The sequence below is a fragment of the Calidris pugnax genome, unplaced genomic scaffold (genome assembly GCF_001431845.1).
Source record: "Calidris pugnax isolate Ruff unplaced genomic scaffold, ASM143184v1 scaffold28, whole genome shotgun sequence".
In the NCBI taxonomy this organism is placed as follows: Eukaryota; Metazoa; Chordata; class Aves; order Charadriiformes; family Scolopacidae; genus Calidris; species Calidris pugnax.
The window spans coordinates 1,563,365-1,584,019 of NW_015090842.1; the positions used below are offsets into that span (position 1 = coordinate 1,563,365).

At 39.9% G+C, this 20,655-nt stretch overlaps 1 protein-coding gene across 1 annotated transcript in view; it reads right to left on the minus strand.

Annotated features, from left to right (window-relative positions):
- Nucleotides 1-20,655, minus strand: part of LOC106888392 (protein BEAN1-like) — a 39,417-nt gene that overhangs the window by 3,653 nt on the left and 15,109 nt on the right. The window contains exons 3-4 of the mRNA XM_014942595.1: nucleotides 11,601-11,810; nucleotides 9,827-9,968 (exon numbers count right to left, since the gene is read on the minus strand). Of these exons, the coding sequence (XP_014798081.1) occupies nucleotides 9,827-9,968; nucleotides 11,601-11,810 (352 nt within the window). The remainder of the gene's footprint in view (nucleotides 1-9,826; nucleotides 9,969-11,600; nucleotides 11,811-20,655) is intronic.

Below are 20,655 nucleotides of genomic sequence, written 5' to 3' on the forward strand. Positions count from 1 at the left end.
AGCATAACGGGCAGGTAAAGCGAAGACCAAGATCCTCTGGTATTTTGTTCCTCAGTGCACGTCCTTGCTTACCCTGCCATGCGAGATGCTCAAGAGCATAATACTTCAAAGCACATCTCCAAACACCTAAAGATAATCCCAGTGGTGTCGGTGACAGTTCAGACCACATCCTCATGATGTAAGAAAGTAAGACCTGTGAAAGTAAGACTTGTGGCAGCTCCGTTCAGCTGAGGTGCCCGGGGATAAGCCCAGCTCCTGTAGGCAGGAGCAGGAGAACCAACTCTGCTGGTCACACAAAGCTGTGTGTGCTGCACCCATTGCCATAGGTGTCACACAGCGGGGCTTTGTTCCTGTTATCAACTGCTGGTGAGGAGTTAAAAAGGAAGTGGTGTTGCCATTTTACAGCTATGAAATAAGGTCTAGAGAGCTTTAGATGGAGTCTAGAGTATCACATGCAGTGCTTTCCTCCTGACTCGCAGGTCTCTGGTGCTCAGCCAGCAGTTGTCTGGGTTGCAGATCTGTGCTGGCAGAGGCCACAGGATTTCTTGCTGAGGTGCAGAGCTGTGATGAATGATGTTGACAGACTCACCCTGGTCATTCTGAGACCAGGCAGACTCCCCATCATGTTCCTCTCAAAAAGAAAGTATGCAAAACAGACCAGTTTTTGGGATTTCTATGAGGAGCCAGGTTTTGTGGTTCTGTCTGTGCCACCAAACTGGAGCCAGGGGAAACTGGTACCTCTTTGCTCCACTGCTGGCTCAGTGCCTGCTGTCCCGGTGTAACTGCAGACGGGCACCTCAGATCAGACTGCAGGCCTGGGGAGGCCCACGAGGGGTAAATAATGAGCCTGGATAGACCAGTGTGTGTTTGTGCTGTGTTTTTCTGTGTTGTGAGTTGCAGGAAGAGATGGATACGAGCAGGCTCCGTGTGTTTGGCACTGCCCAGCCCTCTGGGCTGAAGGGCTCTGCAGAGATTGTGCTGTGGCCCAAGGAACCCGACAGTGCTCTGGCAGCCTGGGCGCTGGACTACAGCCGGGGAATCTGGTCTGTCATCTGGGTGGTCCTCTCTCATCACTTGTTTGTCTGTAAACTAAAGCTGACTCCACTTTGGCTATCAAACCAGCCCAGGTCTAGTGGTTTAAAGGAAGGTCCTGTTTTCCTGGCTCACTGGCTACAGGTGAAAGTGAGGAAGAGTCGTAACCTTAAATGTCGGACCTGCTTTGTTTGTGGCTGCCTGTTTAACTGTTTCGGTATCATTTTAAATCCAGTTCTGAAAGAGGGAAATTTTCCTGTAAAACCTTTGCCTACTCAGTTAACCTGAAAAGCAATTCTGCTGGAGCCAGACAAATTAAGAACCCATTTCCTCAACCACACTAACTGCAGAGCTATTAAGATCTGGGATATTTCCTGAAACTCAGGATATTTAGCATATGTCTTCCCAGTAGACTGCAGGCAGTCATTCTGTCCCCTGTAATTGCATTACTCCCAGGCTAAACCCAAGCTAATAAACCCTACTTGTAGATTATAAGTGGCTTGCAGCAGGGCAGCTTGCTTTGGTTAGAGTGAGCTCAAACCTACTGCAATCGACCATGGAGCCCTGCCTTAGAAAAATACTCTGTCCTGCTGCTCTGTTCATACCGTTCCCTCAAAGCGCTCCTGTTGATTTTGATGGTACTGTTCCTAATGCAGGTGATGCAAGAGGTTTTTGGGGAAGGGAAAGGTAAGAAAGTGAAATCTTAGTGCTAGGTTATTTAATAACTTAAATATCTACAGGCATTCTTATTTTTACCTCCCTCTCATTTTTATATTCATGAGGGCAATGGTTTGAAATTCAGACTAGAAAATTTCTGTTTCCCCATCAAAAAGAATGGTTTGTAAAACCACAGCTCCCTTCTGAAGATCCTGGATAGGGCTGCTAGGTACTTCAGAAACAAGTCCCAGCATGTAGGAGGTTGAGTTGGTTTTGTATAGCACGTAGAAGGTTTCAGCCCAGCCTCTAAGCCTGCTGAAGCTTTCAAGCATACCTGATATTCTTTGACAAGATCTTAGACCTCAGTCAGAGATCAAGGGCCTGATGTTCTAAACTCTTTATGAACTTGGTGAGAGTCAAGGAAGAGCTGCTTTTTGCTGGATTACTTATTATGAGCTGCACCTTTATTTAATTTACATTTTGTTGACCCAAAGCCCAGTGAATTTATTTAAAATCCTTCCACAGATTTTTGACTGACTTAATCAGGCTAATGAAGAGCACCTACTGGGTCCTGTTACCATAGTAAAAGAGTTTCAGTTTTGAAAAGCCCACAGTAATGTGAGTTTCAAGGTGGAAAATTTTTAATCCTTTTGCTGAGGCACAAAAGGAAAGAAGCTTCTCGGAACAGAGCCCAGCACTAGGGAAATCTGCCACTGACCTCAAGGAGAAACGGGCACAGTATGAACCTTCTGCTTACTGTTGTTACCTGATCAGCTGCAGTTCTTTCCCTTGGAATTAATTTAATATCTTTAATGGACTGTAGCTTAGCTCTGTAGAACTAAAATGCTCAGTGGATAAATAGCAAAATGATTGTTTGTGAAGGAGACTTTTAAACATCAAGACAAATGGGTAGCCAATTACGATATTCAAGACCTGGCGTTTTAGTGTTTAGTTCCAAATATCAATATATATTAGTGTTAAGGCACTTTGTTCTTCCGACATATGATGGATAAAAATGGATTCCCTCTTTTTCTCCAAACTCCAATGTAAGTAATGTTACCCCCCCTCATTTTTGGCAATTAAGTTCACAGGTTAAAAATCTAACAAGGCAGTAAGGAAAGTGCGACCTTAGTAACTTCTAAGGGAATGACACCTACATATATACGTGTGTGTATATACATGTTTTTCAATTAAAAATGCAAGAGCATGGAGCTTGCATAACTTAAGTGGAAAACCACTCTTGCAAAAAATACAATGCTAGTTGTGTTTTATCTGACAGATTCATTTCTGAAGTTTTTGTACATGTAAAAAGTAGCTGATGCTTGAAGTTCAGTACAGCAGTCATGGGAAAATCCTTCTAGACAAGAAAGGAAATGCTTTTGAAAAGTGTTACGTTACCATAACTTAATAACGGAGCACAGGAACTCATTATACTGCATCTCATGAATATCATGCGTCTCTTATTCAGCCCTGAAAAAAATTCTTGATTACAGCACTTGTGATGAATTCACTGTAATTCATTATTTAAAAAAAAAATATGTTAAGGTTCAGTGTATCATACAGGCAGTCCTGAGAAGGAAGGGGTTACTGACCATGGAACGTGCTGTTGTCTATGCTTTTTTTTGGCCTTGTTTCTGTCAAAATAACTCCAATGTCACTGTAGACTATGCTATTGTGTTTTTAAGGAATAATTATACTAGGAAAGGCAAGGAGGGCTGATGTCTGTTAACATCATCTTACTGCATGTAAATGTGATCTGCAAAGAGAAGACTGTTGCTTACAAAAATACAGCAACTCTTCAAGCTGACCTTGTTGACTCAGAATGTTGTGTGGGGGGTAAATAACTTCATGAATTTGTCAGGTCTCATTGCAATAAGTATTAGGTTAGGTTTGTTGCTAAGGAAACCCAAAAGAGCTTATTTAATTAGCTGTCATTCATAAATTATGACCTGCTCTCTGGGGAAAGATGAAGTTTCTACTTACAGAATTTTTTAAGATGCAAACAATAGCGAGTGAAAAAAAGGCAAATTTGGGGAATGAAGAATTCTTCTTTGTGAAATAGATGTCTCTTTATTTACTTTGTTTGTTTGTTATATTCTGGGCCTCTACTAAAATTGCTTCTGTTGCATTGTTTTAGTTTTGCTGATGACCTACTGTCTTCTTTTAATAATGGTAAACAGAATCACTAAATCTGGAAAATACATGTGCTGATGGGTTTAAGCTGTGATGACAACAACACAAAGGATGTTTGTATAATGTTGTTACCTAATAAAGAAAAGCTGATATTAGAACAAATATACTGTAACTGTCTGAAAGGAGGATCAAAGGCAAAAAAAGATGTTGGTAGTTCAGCTGATGATGGTGTCTCTGATCGTGCATGCTGCTAACAGCTGGGTTTGTAGGACAGCAGTTTGGAAATCTCTCAGTGTTTTCTTTGAGGTGTTTTTTTCTTAAATTACATCTGTTCTTTGCGGATGTGCAACTACCATGAGGAAATGTGTAATGCAAGAGTAAGCCAATGTAGTTAAGCGGCATCTCCTCCTATGCCATTTCAGTCCTCCTAGTTACTGTGTTTGTATAAAATTAAAATCCATCTGTCTCTGGGCCTGGGCTATATTACATGAGTATGTTTTCCTATGACCAATCCCAAATTACAGAGTGGGGGGGTAAGTAACAAACGTGGAACAACCAAAGATAATGGCCCCCAGCACCAGCCAAGCCAGAGCCCTGAAGCAACCGTACAGTGCTCCGTAAAAATCACTGGAGTGTTTTGTGGGGATGTTCTGTCACATAAGTTCAAAATGCGGCTGTTTAAACAAGGGGGAGACTCCTCTTAAGGGACTCTGGAGGAACCTCTCTCTTTGTATTAGCTCTAGAGTGGTGCTGAGCTCTGAACTTACTTGATTTCTTTAGCTCCCAGAGGTGTGGTAAATGCTCCTCCCAGGTGCCTGCCTGATCTTGGAGTAGACAACCATGAACAAATAACACTGTTATTTTCTATTTTAATGTTTTGAAATACTAAAAAAATGTAATCCAAGGTATTGGTCAAGGAGACATCTAAGGTTTAAGTAACGTAACCCTTAAAGTGACAGGAAACCTGGAATTAATTTTTTTTCTTTTTTCTGTTCATAGTTATTTCTGGAATTTCCCATTCCCTGCAACGACAATAGGGCTATTTGTGTTAATAAGCACTAAAAATCTGGATCTTTATGCTGTGTGTCAAGATAATCCTGAGGAAGTTGTGACTCTGATGAATAAATGTTCCAGATGAAAAATGAATTTAAATGTAAAGTGTTTTCATGAGAACATATACCAGATAGCATTTGAAACTGATAGAATAGTTTCAACATAATTGTGCAGCTTTAAAAAAGTCAATAAAACAGGTCATTCTATGATGAAGACTTTATATGATACATTTCAGCCTGGCATTATGTTTATATATAACAAGAATCACTTGATCATAAGCAGTGTCTAGTCTCTTCATGTCTGTAACTGCTATAGGTAAGTGACAATGAAGCTGTGGGCACTGGTTGAGTAATAAAAAAAGCCCCCAATGTGTTCTAATGTGAATACTAGGATAATGGGTGACTAACAGTTTTTTATCATAGTGTGCCCTCCAGGACACATTTCAGTGTGAAATACAGAGAGGACTTTTGTGCCTTCCATTAAAACCATTCCTGAAGCTAAATCCCTCCTCCTTGCTCCAGAGTCATTCCTCAGTGATGTTCTGGATTAGACAGCCGTGAGTCACAGATGAAAAAGGTGATAACCTTGGTTGCCTAAAGCTCTGTACATACCATTAATATCCAATCACTAAGGAGAGAAAAAGCACTTAGTTGAGTAGAGTGAAATGCATTTCCTCTGGCCAAAAAGTGAAAATTTGATAAAATTCCTTTCATTCGGGGAACCTCAAATGTTGTCATTAGGATTTTAGAGGCTGTCACAAAGAAAATGCAATTGTTGTTTATTTATCTGATCCTTGATTGGTACTGTACTTCAAGCCATTTAAAATATGTAAGCTCAAATTATTTTTAAACAGCTTATTTCTTACAAAAAGATAATTGGGAAAGCTCACTATAAATGAGTGTGTGTTACAATGAACTCTGGGCACATTGAACATGAGCAGAAGCTCATGATTTCTGTCTATAAAGGTATCATTCAGTGTCAGCAGCATGTGTTTGGGATATGTAAAATGACACCTATAGCCATCTTGATCAAACTCCGGAAGACTTTTTTGATTAAAGGTCTGCTGCCTGCCATATAATTCCAAATAATACTCTTTGATTCTTCTTAAAAGTTTAAAGAGAATAAAAACATTCATCACAGTGAATGTTGAACAAATGGGCAAATACTGGATCAACAGGCTTTCCAGTATTTCTAGGTCATATTTACTACAATGATAGTTAAGCTGTGGCAGGGAGATTGTTCTTATAATTTGTCCTGGTTGAATTTGTTCAGGTTTCCTAATCTGGGGGTGAAGAATTCTGTGTTTTAGAATTGTTGTGGGATCACCTGGATCATCGTTCTCGGAAGACCAAATTTCTTAGAAATAAATACCATCTCTCATAGCACAGACTATGAAACATTAAGTTAACTTCTAGCACTGCTGTATCTGTAGATGTTAGAAATAGGCTCTAAAATACAAATCCCTAATATCTTGAAACTGCTTAGTCCGTACCCACTGCATTTTTAATTTTTTTATTTCCCTTCTACACCTCGTGTAAAATCAATCTGACAGCTGCTAATGCAGATCTGAGATTCATTAGAAAGTCATTAATTATCCTAAAGGGATGTTTATGGATAAAAGCACTGTATGTTTTGGGCTGTCAAGTCAAATTGACCAAATGGCTTCCCTGTAACCACCCTGGAACTATGCAAGGCTAATGACAAAAGTCAGTGCATGGTATTCCTCTAAATCTAATGTAAAATCTAATGTATGAAAGCACTTTGTGGAAGTGTCTATGGTGATAATCAGACTGAGCCTCAAATGAAATTTATGATTTAGATATCAAAGCAATTAAATTATTAACATCCCAAGGCATTTTTCATAAATTAATTTCCCCATTAAAGTTATTATATAAATAGTATTTTGTATTGGACTTTCAAGTGGAGAGTCGTGAGTGGGCAGTCCTGACCCGTTTGTTCTCCCTCAGCCACAAGAATGGGTGCTCTGAACTCTGGCTCTGTTTCATCAGCCTTCCCCTAAAACTCCTTTTCCACTCATTTCATGGTGAAGCCCAACTGTAAAACCTAATGAGAACATTCTAGACTGATTATAATCCCCCCCCTTGGCCAAACATTGGTATCGTGCTTTCTACTGAAATCATCTCAGAAAGTGTGGTTTTAGCAAAAACGGTATATTGGGGAACACTCAGCCCCACAGCCCCTGGTGTGCAGGGATCCAGGCTCTTTTAGAATGATGTGGCTAAATGAAGCCTTGATGTCTGCTCATGGCAGCAGGACACTAGTTTTCACTCACTGCAATTCAAGTATTTGTTGGGAGTTACTTGCCAGCACAGTTGGGTTCCTTGGTGCTCTTAATTTCTGTTCTGTTTATGCTACAGTTGCATTATTAGCTTTTGGACATGCTAGTTTAGCTTTAAATTACATCTTGCACTCCAGGAATTAGAAGGAGGAACTGCATTAATTTAGCCAGTGCTATATTTCAGTAAACCTACTTCCTAAAACATTGTCATATGTAACAAGATTGATCCCAGTTGGTTAATATTTGAAAGACAAAAGGTCAAGTATGTCTTGTTTATGCTTCTAGGCTATGTCTGACAGTCAGTTTTCCTGCTGTTAGCACCCATCAGTCCAAATAATCTCTATACTCTACTAATTAGAAAAAATACACTTTAGTGTTATGCTGTGGAGGAGAGTGTAAAAGTAGCTATACAGATGTTTTTCAGGCTCTTGCATAATGCAGTGTATTCATACAATGCTTCTCACCCAATGCTTTTCGGAACAGAAAGTTACAATGAACTATACAATGTATTAATAGTAAGTTTAAATGTCTCTCTGTGTAGCTTTGCTTTCAACCATCTGCTAAGCTCTACTCTTCCTGAAGTTTTCTCCAAGTTGTGTTGCTAAGATGTAAAAATTAATAAAATTTTGATGATTTGCCAAAGCTACTCTTTCTAAAATATTTAACTATGGTAGCAGTGAGAAAACAGTAAAGCCATTGACAGTAATTTTTTACTTTTGACCTGTGATGCAGAAATGCAATTAATAGCACAAGCAGCACTTCGTTGTTTTTGCAGAGTCAGATGTTGGGCCCCTCAGGGACACAGTGCACTCAGCCCAGAAGGCAAGTTTTATGTCTCTCTGATCCTCGTACTGATGTCCCAGAATAGTTTCTTAGAAGAAGGCAGTACATAAGATAGTTAACTTTTGCCAGGCTCATTACAGCAGTAGCTGGAGAATTTATGGGAAAGCCCAGATCATCTAGCAGGATGCTATCCTGCATCACTCCTCTATCTCCTTCCAAACAGGGAACTCCACAGAGGTGGAAAATCCTTCTTTGGGCCTGTTTCAAACTGTAAATGGAAGCAGCCTTTGGTATAATCTTAGGTCTGCTAAAGAAGTATGTTCTCAGAGCTTGTTCACAGGAGTCTGAGCTTGTTCTCTGAAATCTGGCCAAATGCCGCTCAAGTCGTTGCTTGGGTGTCAGCTGGCTGGCTTTTATTAGTAAAGACTCGTGGGTGTGGGTCCAAAAACCAGTCTACATTTTAAAGTGGATTTATATGAAGTTCTACAAATTTATATGCCAGGCTCAGAATAATTTTTCACATGTGAGCTTTTTGCTAAAATATTTACACCACCTCTAAAAGCCAATTTATTATATGGTATGACTTTGTAATACATAAAAGATTGCTTGTAAAACGTGCATAGAGTAGAAAAAGCAAAGATCTATATATTGCATGTTAATACTACTGACTTGCTCTAGACTGCATATGTAGGCAAGCAGTCAGAAAAGGGGCTGGCCTTGCAAATATACCAGTTTGACTCAGAACAGAGTCTGCTTAAAAGAAAGGGGGGGAAAAAAAAAGAGGTGGAGAGGGGCATGGCTGCTCAGGCATTATTAGCTGTTTGTAAGATACACCACTACAGAAAGCCTGAAGCGATGTTCTGTTTAAAATTATTTCTGTTGAGTCATTGGAGGAAGTAACTGGATTCGTTCATTTATTAACCTCAAGGTGCATGAGGTACAGACAGCCTAAAGCGTGACTTTAGTCACTTGTGATGGCTCTTGTGTCATTGTGAGTGCAGGCACACAAGTGTGGAAGGAGGTGATACATAATTTCTGGAATGAGTGCCTTTGGAAAGAGTCTCTTCTGGCATGTCACCTCCCCAGGCAATTAGAACTGCCTGATACCTGAGGGCTGCTCTTCTCCAAAGGTGCTACTACAGCCCAGGCAACTGTGGCTCTCCAGACTGGGTTTGGGTTAAACAGCTAAAATGGTAGTTGTCCTCCTTCACAGATTGCTGACAGAAGATGAACGGTCCCAAACAGTTTTTTCCCTATCCTAAATTAGGAGGTTAAGTACAATTACTAAGTATGGCAGAATGATATGGTTTCTTCAGGTTTGCTTTCTGATAGAATACTGGGGTTAAGAAGGCTCAGAAGTGAGCCTCGCTGAAAAGTACAGTATGGTTTAAAGGCTTCTTGCACTTCTCCTTCCCTCCCCTTTTGTTTTTTCTCTTTACTCTGATCGGATCAAGGTCAGTAATTAATGTAACCTGAAAGTTCTTGGGGAAAAAAAAAGTATTTTTCTCCTGGAAGTGAAACTTCGACTTGTATAATGATATCTTTCAAAGGCAGATGTTTATAGGTAGTTTTACTTGTGTGTTTCATTAGTATGCAATCAATACGATAAATTGTAATGTAAGTATTAGTAATTGGCTGTACATGTGTCTTTATTTAGTAAAGATATATTCTGCTAAGGAAGGGTTGAACTTAAATTAAACAAAGTCTGTTTGTATTTAGAGTGTGTGACCTGTGTTTTTGTAGCAGGTTTAGGTCTAGCAGTTTTATTTTCTTCATTGCAAGTGCAGGATGATACAGGCTGTACAGCATAGGCTATAATGGGCTATATATAATGGAATATAACACTCAGAATCTTAGAGAAGTGCTTACCGTGGAGGTGAATCAGGATACATGACGTTGACCTGAGAAAGTGTATCCAGATAGGAACCAAAATCAAAACCTGGGGGAAACTCCTCCATGCAGGTGGATCTCAGCTCTCCAAAAGAGCCACCGTAAGAGAAGCCATCTGGAGCTGGAAAACAAGCAATTAATAGTTGCTGCTCTCTTCCTCCGTGGTGGATTCTCTGAGACAGTGTCACTGTTTATAACACTGCCATAAATCAGAAAATAAAACCTATCTGAAGCAGAGGAATTACTGGTATTCTGGAACCATCAGGTTTCACAAGACTTTAAGAGCAAGTTAGCATCATTTGTAGATGAACTGTAGTGTTTCAGACTGTGGCACAGGGACTGTATGTTTAGTGCTGCCCTGCAAGGTGCAAATGTCTAAAGCTTTTTTTGTGCCTCAAAAGCTGAAAAGGAGTGTCAGTTCTGCTGCACACAGCTTCAAAGGTTAGCAGGATTGCTGAAGTTCTCAGGAGTCGCGTAGACTGAAACCTTGCCAATTCTGTGAAGGATTTTTAAGAGGAGGCTTGGTGTTTGATCGTAGGTATGTCTCTGGAGGAAATGCTGTTCTCAATAAAAACATTCACAAAAAGGGGAAAAAACTGGAAAATAGTAGAGAAAATCATCCTGCTTCAGGGCTTTCTTAATGCTTTCACGCAAAAGCCTCAGCTCCAGAAATGCCAAGAAGCTGCTTTCTGCCTTTGAGGATAGTTTGTTAATGTTCTGGGCTAAATTTCCATAGGAATAGAAATTGTGGAAATGCAGCAATCTCCACTCCCCTGCCCCCCAGCAATGGTCTCTTTAAAAAAAAAAAAAAAAGGTGTAAAAGTGTTCTGTCCTTTTCACTAGATGCATTAAAATAGCACCTGGAGAGAAGGCCCAGCTTCTAAAGTGACATTAAAGTAGTGTCTCTCTCAACAGAGGGTAAAGGGCAGGACTCACTTGAACTGCCTGTTCCTTCTGGCAGTTTTCACCTCTGCCAATTTATTCTCGAGGAATTTGCCAGGACTAATCCCGTCTATCACGCACTGTGCTTTGCTTTGGCTGCAGAAGTGAAGGAAGCCAACTTCCCAGTGACTCCTGCTGCTCCCCTGCTGGCCCCTGGAATCGTGCTGGGATACTGGGCTGGCTAATGAGTGCTAATGTAAAATTCTCGCTTGGGTAGACTAACACAACTTCATTTAAGATTATTCTTTTGCATTTCTCTGAAAACATCACCATGCTTTTCTTTTTCCATTTCTCTAGCATTGTTATTTCTAACAAGCAGTTTGAAAATTGTCCTGAATGTTTTTGCCTGGCTTCAGGGTTTTTTAAGGAGCTGAAATGAACATAGCAGTAGATTTAAGCGTAGTCATTGAATCATAATGGTCAGTATTTTATAATGCAAAAATATTGCTGTTCATGGGTAAAACAGTAACTGCAGTAACTATTTAATCCCATATTTAGCTGCTGAAAAGTAGAGAAAAAAGATGTTGCAATAATAGTAGACATTAGGTATTTTGGATTTTTTTTCCCTTTTCCCATCTAAATGTTACCATTGGAGTTTGCATTTCACTTGGAGTCTAAAGTGTATTCCCAAAACATAGATGTTATTCACTTGTCTGGATAAATGTTTCTGGAAAAGCCAAAAAAAAATTTTCCTGGCTCCAGGTGGACAAACTGATCCTAGGAAATGTGTTTCTTCCAGATGCTATTAGTTGCCCGTAGCGCCAGATCCTGATGAAGTTAAACATTATCTCGCTATAACGAGCTCTCTTACCATAAACAGCATCTCTCCTCAGATGTGGGTGTCTCAGCCGTCCGTCCTTTCGCAGGCTGCCAATGATGATTGTAACGCAGGACAGGAATAGCACAAGTCCAATCACTACTCCAGCCACCAGAAGGGGTGACACAAGTAAATTGGTATCATTTCCATTTTCTCCATAGCTGGGGAATTCACTGGTTGCGCTGCTCTGGTTGAAGTGAACTTCTGTACAGCAGAGAGAGAAAGAACGTGTCAGTTGTGAAAAGGGACACTTGCAAAGTCTGGTTATATGGATGCCAAAACTAAGGGCTTTCAAAGCCCCGAGATAGATCCACTGTATGAATTTATGTGCTTATGGACAACCTATTTATTAGGCTGATTTCTGGAGCTGTTAGTAACTTACTCTGGGGGAGTCACTGGGCATTCGTTTCCCTGTAATTGGGGAATATCCTGCTGAAGTCAATGATGTCTGTTGCATAATGGCAGTTTTGATTGCTTATTCCTGAAAAGATTCTTTGTGTCATGAACTGATTGATGCTGGAAGGATTTCAGTGCACAAGGAGGAATGTGAAAACTTACTTTACCTGAAAGTAAATAAAGTTATTGGGGAGCCCAAAGGGCAATACATTGTTTAAACAGTACCCCAAGGATGGTGCCAGATATGTGCTTTATGCTGGCTTTCCTAGTGTTGGAGCTGGCTCCGTGCCTTGTGGAGAGGTTGGGTTTGGTGCAGTCTCTCTCCTTTCATCCTCCCTCCTTCAGCCTGACACAGTGTAAGGAAGGGGCCCTGTGGGGCAGGCAGACCCTGCCTTAAATCCGCGTGGAAGGGTTGTGGTGCAGCAGGTACACAGGTACACCCTGCGCTCCCCCAGGCAAGCAGTTCTACACGGCAGTACTCCCACCCTTACTTCCACCCCACTTGGATTTCAAAATGCCCTCATGTTATGTGGCAGAAATCGTAACTGCTTTGCTCCGTGGAAAAAAACAAACAAACAATCTCCAGGTGTATTATTGGAGTTTAATAAGAAATCTGCTTAAGGGAAAAAAAATGGAAAATGCAAGATTATCCCAAACTATGAAAATTCAGAATAACTCCAGTAATGTATTCGCAAGTCAAATATCCTTTTGAGACCAGCTAAAGAGACAGTACCAGAAGTTACACTGTAAGTTTTCTCTGTAGAATCAACTGGTGACATATGATTATATGTGTGGATTAATTGCCCATAGATGTATTTATGGGGGATTGCACCACTAATGGAGTGGAGGTAAACATTAGAAGTGATGGGGAAAAAGGATTCAGGATTTCAGCAGATAGAATCCCTGCTGAAGTAAAAGGCTCTGTATGTTTATTTCTGGACAAAGTTTGGGCATGCAGTAAAGGTAGCCAAATTTGGGCCTAGGCTAGGTCTTGAAAACAAGTTGCAATAAGCACCTGTTTCCTATCCTTAATCCACAGCTTATAAAAAAACCTGCAAAACACCTCCCAATTAAAAAGAAGTCTCCCGTTAGCTGCTCAGACTACATACTGAGTAAACCAGAATTTTATCGTAACAATACATTATTGGAGATACAAACATAGCAAGACTAGCTTTCAAATATGGATATATTTTTTTATCTGGCTATATGCCAGTTGAACAGATAATTTGCTTCCTACAGAAACTAAGGCTAACAAAATTTTGCTCTTTTGACTGTTCTGTAAAGGGAACATGTGCTTTTGGAATTGCAAGTGCTTTTTACATGGATAGATGTTAGCAGATAGTTGTTTGTTTGTTTGTTTTTTTGCAACATCTTCCCTACTCTCTTCCTTTGGGATATCCCACTCGGTCTCTTGCAGTTACAATAAGCTGCTTCTTAAGCCAATGTCTATTATCATTGGCCAACACTTGACACTGAAGGAACTGATTAGAAATTTAAAAAAGCTGGGGAATTAGCATGTAGTAGGGTTTTTGTTAATTTTTTAGAAGCACTGTTGGCTGTCTTTCTGCTGTGGGAATTGCTCAGGTGACTAACAACTACAGAACGGATGCTATGTTGATAGAAATTGTTTGAGTTTGATTTTTGGGGAGCAAAAGATGTTTACATTACTTTTGGCAAAGGAACATCTTATAAATATTTCTCCTCTTATCCAAATAAGTTGTCTTTTGATAAACTGTACATTTCTGTACATAAAAATGCTATGCTTTTTTCACTCAGAATAGAAGTATCTGGAAATCTATGTAAAGCCCATAAACATCACAGCAATAGCAGAGTGCTAATTTTTTTTTTTGAGGTAAGTTATATTTTTTTCTGTGAAACTGCAAATTGCAAAGAATACATGCATAAATATGAATACTTTGTATCTAATCCTCTAAATATGAGTTTTATGGGATGCACAAACCATAACCTGGGAAACGTCCTCTCTGTAAATCAGTTTCATAAGAGTCATACAAATAGTATGGGGAAAGGAATTTTCAGTTCCAGAGGCCCAGGAGCATGTTTAATTCTCTCTCACTGCTTGCCTCTGCTGCCTACAGCCTGGGGCCACTTGGGTGTTGTCCCCCTGTTGGGTATGCTTTTCTGATTTGCACGCAGAAAATTAAAATGCCTCTTAATCTACAAATGATACTCAATAATAACCCTATAGGGATTGCTTTAAACTTCACCCTCATTGTGACTAGTAAAAGGCATTGTATGGTGTACGCATTTGTAGATTAAAGATCGGTTGTTCCAGTTTAGCTCATGTATTTTACAGCTCAAACTTACATCCACTTAGTGCTTACAAGAGCCCATTAACCTGGGCTTGATGGTAGCTTATCTTCTGGGATGGTATTTGGCAGTGATTTGACAGTCAATTGAATGAATAAATTTTTGCTGTCAGTTGCTGCAACTATGACATTTAAACAGTTCCCAAACCAGATGATATTCATTATTATTTTTAAATTTGAGGTAACAAATGGTTAACTAGTCTTGCCTGACTATTGCTGCTGTGGGAGATATTCAGCATAATCCAAACCCATATGAATGCCATTAACCAGGCAGGACCCATAAATTTAGACTAAGTTTCTCTGCAGCTCACATTGCCTCTTTGATCTGCATAATATGTTGTAATTGCAATTAAAAATTTACACTGATTTAATAGTAAAAAAATCAAACCCTTGTTCAGACATGAGGTTGTGTGACAGGGACATTTCAGTTTTATCTGATGCACTGGGCTTGAAGTGAATTTGGAGTGTACTTACAGGTACAAAAGCCGCCTGTGACCTTGAGAAGCTCATCCAAGGCAGAAAGGGTGGCCTTTCCTCTGAGATCTCTAACTCTGCCTTTTTATCATGTCTGCCGGCTATCAGATAATGACTTTTCTCTTCTTGCATTGACATCCTTATTATAGAGCCAGAATGAATAAGATTGGATCACCAGCAGCCTGCAAATTGAGAATGTCAGAGGCAAAGAGAATGTGGCTGCGTAAGGGCTCAGAAAATAAATCTTTTCAGATGCTGTGGCTTTAGGGTATTATGTTGATGTCACAGCAGCATGTATAGGTGCTGTTTCAAATTAACAGGAAAAATCTTCCCATTTTCAGATCCATGGTCTTTTTTATCAGCATGATAAATACCACTGCAGTGAAACAAATCACTCTGGAAGTGTAACAGCCCACTTTGTGATGGACAATATATTTCTTCCCCTATTTTCTCATATACAAACAACTTTGAACTAACACAATTTTATAAGCAGGACCCAAACCTATTACTTTTATCAGAAACTCCGTATTAGGGATTGGAAATAAGTATGATGAGAATCCTATTTTACCCTTTAAAGTAAAGTTACCTTCATAAGCTCAGATCCAGCTTAGGTTGATAGTGACTTGACTGGGGCAAAAGCAGTATTTTTTTTTTTTTATTGTGAGAAACTCTGGTATTTTGGCACATAAGCTTCTCATAGAATGCTTTTTATGTAGCAATATAATAATTATCCTTTTTATTCTGAGAAGGAAAGGTTTTAAAAAATGTAACAAGCAAATAATTCTGTATTTTACTTCGGCAGTCTGTCTGCTTCAACTGTGATCTAGATGTCTCCTGTCTAGGAGAAGGCAGTGATGAAATTCTTGCTTGCTCTAACAGCAATAACTGGTGAGCGGCTGACTTGTGTTCTGTTGCCTGCTGTGTGCATTTATGAATCTGTAAATCAGCCATCTACTTCTGATTATTATTAAATTGGCTCAAATTCATGAGGCTTTTTAAATTATGAAGTTTTGTATTTTCCTTGTGTTGCACTGAACTATTCAATGGGCTCTATTAACCAGCATCTTTTAGTAATCATTAACCTGCTCACATGATTTAAAAGAGCTAATAAAGATGGTATCTGCAACAAAACCCTGAGATTGAACTACTATCTGAGCTTCAGGAATCACATCCATCTTACACAGACCTTGAACACTCCTTCTAGAGTGCTTGTGGCTATGGGCTGTTTCGTATTTAGGACTTCGCCTATTGAAATAATCTTGTTTCTTTTTCCATCTTCAATAGCAGTAACCTACTAAAAAAATATGTAGAGCAATGACTGACATCTATGGCTTAGAAAATAATGAGAACTGCAATTGTGATCTAGCCAGTTATGTGGGGAGCTGGGCGCTAAGTTACAAACCTGTTAGCAAATGTTGGAATCCAAAGATCTTTCTTTGAGGTGATATCCCATGTGATATATCTTGGTGTTTCTTTCAAGGTGACTTGAGTTTTTTTTTAAAATAATTAGAATGGTTTTGCAGTGTTGTTATGAACTTCCATATGAATTATGGTGTTGATGTCACAGAGTATACAGAGCCTATAGTATGACTTAGATTATCTGATCCTCTGTTCTCCCTTGCGCTGACAGTATATGTAATAAGAAATAATATGCTGTTTGGATTATTAAAATGTATTCATACTTACTGTGTCACTTGTTAACACTATCTTGTTAAGTCCTTCTGGGGATGAGATCACAGATTTTTCTAACTAACAGCTGCTGCATAGTTTCTTAAAATACCAGATTTTAGGGTTGGGCCAAGGAAGACAGGGTTGATGATAAAAACAGATGGCCTCATTGCTAACAATATACCTGAGCTTGCAAGCACTGGATGCTGGGGAAGGTGTGGGCAACCTTGTTGATTCAGAAAGAGCTAAGACTGTTCAGTGAGCTTTTTGGTTCTGGATGGAAAGTCACTGCTCTTGTTCATCTCCTGAGTTACTGGGAGATAGCCTAATAATGGGTATGTTTATTCCTCATGTTGCCCTTTGTCAATGTTTGATTACCCAAAAGCTCTGCTAAGGGAAACATATACATATCAACCTTAGAAAATTACTGCACTGAGATAAAAAGTAATGAACAATGTATAATGCATTAATTTACAGTATTTGTCAAGATGATTACTGACTGTATAAATTATGATCTTATTTCCTCTGATTAATTTAGCACAAGACTTCTTTTTTTTCTGTCTCGCTGACTATGAGGTAGATATCACTGATGAAGCGGAGGTACCCTGTAATTTCTTTTGTACTCCTACTACTGTATCCGAACAATCTGCATCACCACCAGCTCCTGAATCATTACAGGAGGAATCAATAAAGCATCCAGTCAAATTATCTTGTGCTTTGGCTCAGTTATCCGCTCATCTCTCAATTATTCCCAAACATGAAATTACACAGAAGCAGACACTTCACCGAGGTAGGGATCCAAATGAGCAGCATGTCAGGAAGATGTGCTGGGGAAATACTGTCTTTTCAAAACTGCAGTCATACCAGTTTTACATGCACAGATTTAATGTACATGCATAATGGTCATGGTATGAGATCAGATTCATTATTCATCCATGCAAGCATCTGTAAGCTAGGAAGATAACTATAATCATTATTTGCCTCATTCTGTGGTAGGGATGTGGTGACATTTGTGATGGATGTCTTTGAATTAATGGAATATTTCACTAGTCTTATTTACTCGATAAACACTGTCTGTGGATTATTACTCATGATAATTTAATATGAATACATCAAACCCATAACCCCCCTGTCTGCCTCCTACAAATGCGTATATACATCTATTATCACAAATAGTTGCTGTGCTATGATCCAAAATCAAGATTAATATGAAATCAGTTTGCCTAATGTCAGCCTTAATATTAGCTTTCACTTATCATCCTTGAATAAAGAGCTCTTCTCATTCCTGTTGGCAATTTCTACTGGTAAAATTAGGCTTTTTTCTCTCCAACTCAGCAGACTGAAGCAAGGTTTTCAAGTTTCCGTAAAGGGGCAGGAGAGATGCTGACTTTAAGGCATGTTTTATTCCCATTTAGTGAATGCTGGTTTGCTTGTCTTAACTGCAGAGGAGACAAAGGACGCAGGTTTCTCACCCACCTCTTTCCTTCTGACTTGGGTGAAACAACAGGTAAAGGGAGTGGACTAAGAGCAGGACTGTCCCCACCTCCCTGATCCTGCAGCAAGGTGTGGCAGGGCATTGCAGTTCCCTGTAGGGTGGGCTTTTGGTGGGTTACAGAATCTGTGGACTTATTTTGCATCGTGTCAGCCCCCTGTGTTGGTAAAAGTGTCCCATGCAGGGGGGAGGATGGGATATTTGCTGGACTCTGCAGTGCAATGGGCAGCTGCAAAACTGGGAATCTACCACCTATATATCCAACAGAGTGGGTTTCTTTCTATCCTGGTAGAAAAGATGATGTGTCTGGAACTTGGCATCCCAAGTCTGCACACTTGCTCCCTTCTCAAAGGGAAGGCATGGTATTAGTGCTAAAGAGCAGGATTTACCCAACCACATCGTGAGGATGGCAATGTCTCCTATGAGACAAGTCAATTGCTCAAGCACCAAACGATAAACTAAACGTGCACAATCTTAGCACGTTGAGATTGTGACCCCTTTTTTTGGCTTGTTCAGTGATGAAATCTCATGCTGACCTCTATTAGTACAGTATGATCCAACTTTATTAGAAGAACACTTCATTGTGTGCCTTTTGCACAGGCCAGCAGAGTTCAGATGGCCCTGCAGTGGCTTGAGGACAGATGGATGCACCAAGGCTGTGAATTGACACATCAATGCATTTTGTAAGTCAACAGCCAAAAGGGCAATACCCTAACTCTGCTCTTCCTTCAACTGCCTTGTGATTTAAATTAAACTCACCCGACGCTTCCTGCGGCACGTGATCTGTGTCTTATGCTCTGTGTTAAGTCAAGCTCTAATCCTGTGTATTTTTCCTCCACTTTCTATGATCTGTGGAAGAAGGATGCATTGCCAGCACACTGGTTCCTTAAACTAAGTAATTACTTCTAATGAGTATTACATGGGTTGTGAAGATAGAAAATAGGAGAAAAGAGACTTGCTATGGAAACATTGGGATTTTGTTGTTAGGAGTTTTTTTTCTTGATGCTTTCATCTTTCGCAATGCGGATTACTGTGCTGTTTATTCTTTACAGTGGAATTATGGCACTTATGCCTATTAGATTTTTCATATTTTGCTTTATATTCCTTAAAAACTGGGAAATGTACAATAACATTCCTGTACTGTCTTTGTGTACTTCGTTTTTATCCTGATGATGTTTCCTCTCTCCAGACAACAAAAAATAAGGTGTTGCATTATACATGCAACATATGCATGTCTCATGCATGCATTTTTTTCGTCAGGTAAACTTTCTGTCCTTCTTGTTAAACCATGTTCCATGAAGTATTTTCTGTAGTGCTTTGCCAAGCCTGGGCTGATGACTATCTGCAGTGTAGTACTTGAGGCAAGAAAACTTTTGGACCCCAACAAAAGCTTGTGGAATGACCTCACTGTGTCTTACTGAAGTGATGGATCTGTCTTTTGTTTTCATTGACTGACCTCTTTGTTTCTGTACCAATTATGTACTTCCACATGTTTCTGCTGTAGTATCTAGCATATCTTATTCCTAGTACTGAGAATCAGGATTCCTGCAGCAAAGTATGTGTGAAAAAGAGCCAGCTGACAAGCACAGGGCTACACGCTTTATTCTCTTGGTATTAAACTAGCTTCAAGAGAGAGAAATGCATCTCTGCACTGCTGACACTGTGCCAACGGTTTCAGCCTGAGAGAAGGAGAGAGAACAATGATATTTGTAATCCCCTGCTAAATGCAAATAAGTTCTGCGTCTCTCTCTCCTGGAGATTGCTTCCCTGAGTCAGTGGAGTTCATTTACATTTTGGTGACATCTACAAGAATTCTGCCAACACAGCTTATTACTGCAAACATTGTGTCAGTTGTGACATTTCTTGTTCCTGGGAGAATCCCCAGTCTGGCTGGTTTTGTTCTTAGTGGCAGCCTTGTGGCTCCAGCAGCAGAGGCACAGAGAGCCACCCCAGCCTTAACCATTCCTGTCCCTTGTCTGGTAGAGCACTGCTCCCCGAGTTAAACCACCACAACTCTTCATGGCCATGGTGTGAAGCACTGTGTGAATACAAGCCTTGCCCTTGTCCCTAGAGCAGACACAGGATCAGTCCCCAGGCTGTTTCTAGAGTAGATGCATGAAGGACACTGTGAACACAGTGCTGCGGTAGCGGCGCTCACCTACAAACTCCCAAACAAGCTCATAATTCAACTTAATCCAGCACTCCTGGGACCAGACAACTGAATCTACAGAAAACAAAGGCCATCCCTATACTGCACTAAGGGTTGTTATAAAAGGATGCTTAATTCTCAGCAAAGAATCTTTTTTTCCACGTGACTATAACAGCCGGTGCAGTGTTACAAAGATGGTGAAGGATTTCTTAGAGCTTTAGGCCAGAAGCATCATCTGTGTCAGACCCTGAACTCTTTAGTCTCCTTTTCGCATTGCACCCGTTTGTGCATTTCTCTGGCTCTTCCAGGCAGGAGGAGCGAGGGGATTACTTCTGCTTCCCTCCTCAGAGAAGGATGTCATTGGGGTTTCATTCATTTATAAACATCGTTTATGACTACTATGAATTAATGTTATTTATGAGACTCTCCACTGATGCTTAGTAAGAGAGATCAGGAGAATAGTTTGTTGTCTACCACTGCTTTTATTTTTTTTCCTACCCTGCTTATGTATTTATATATAGTATGCATTTATTTGCCACTTTT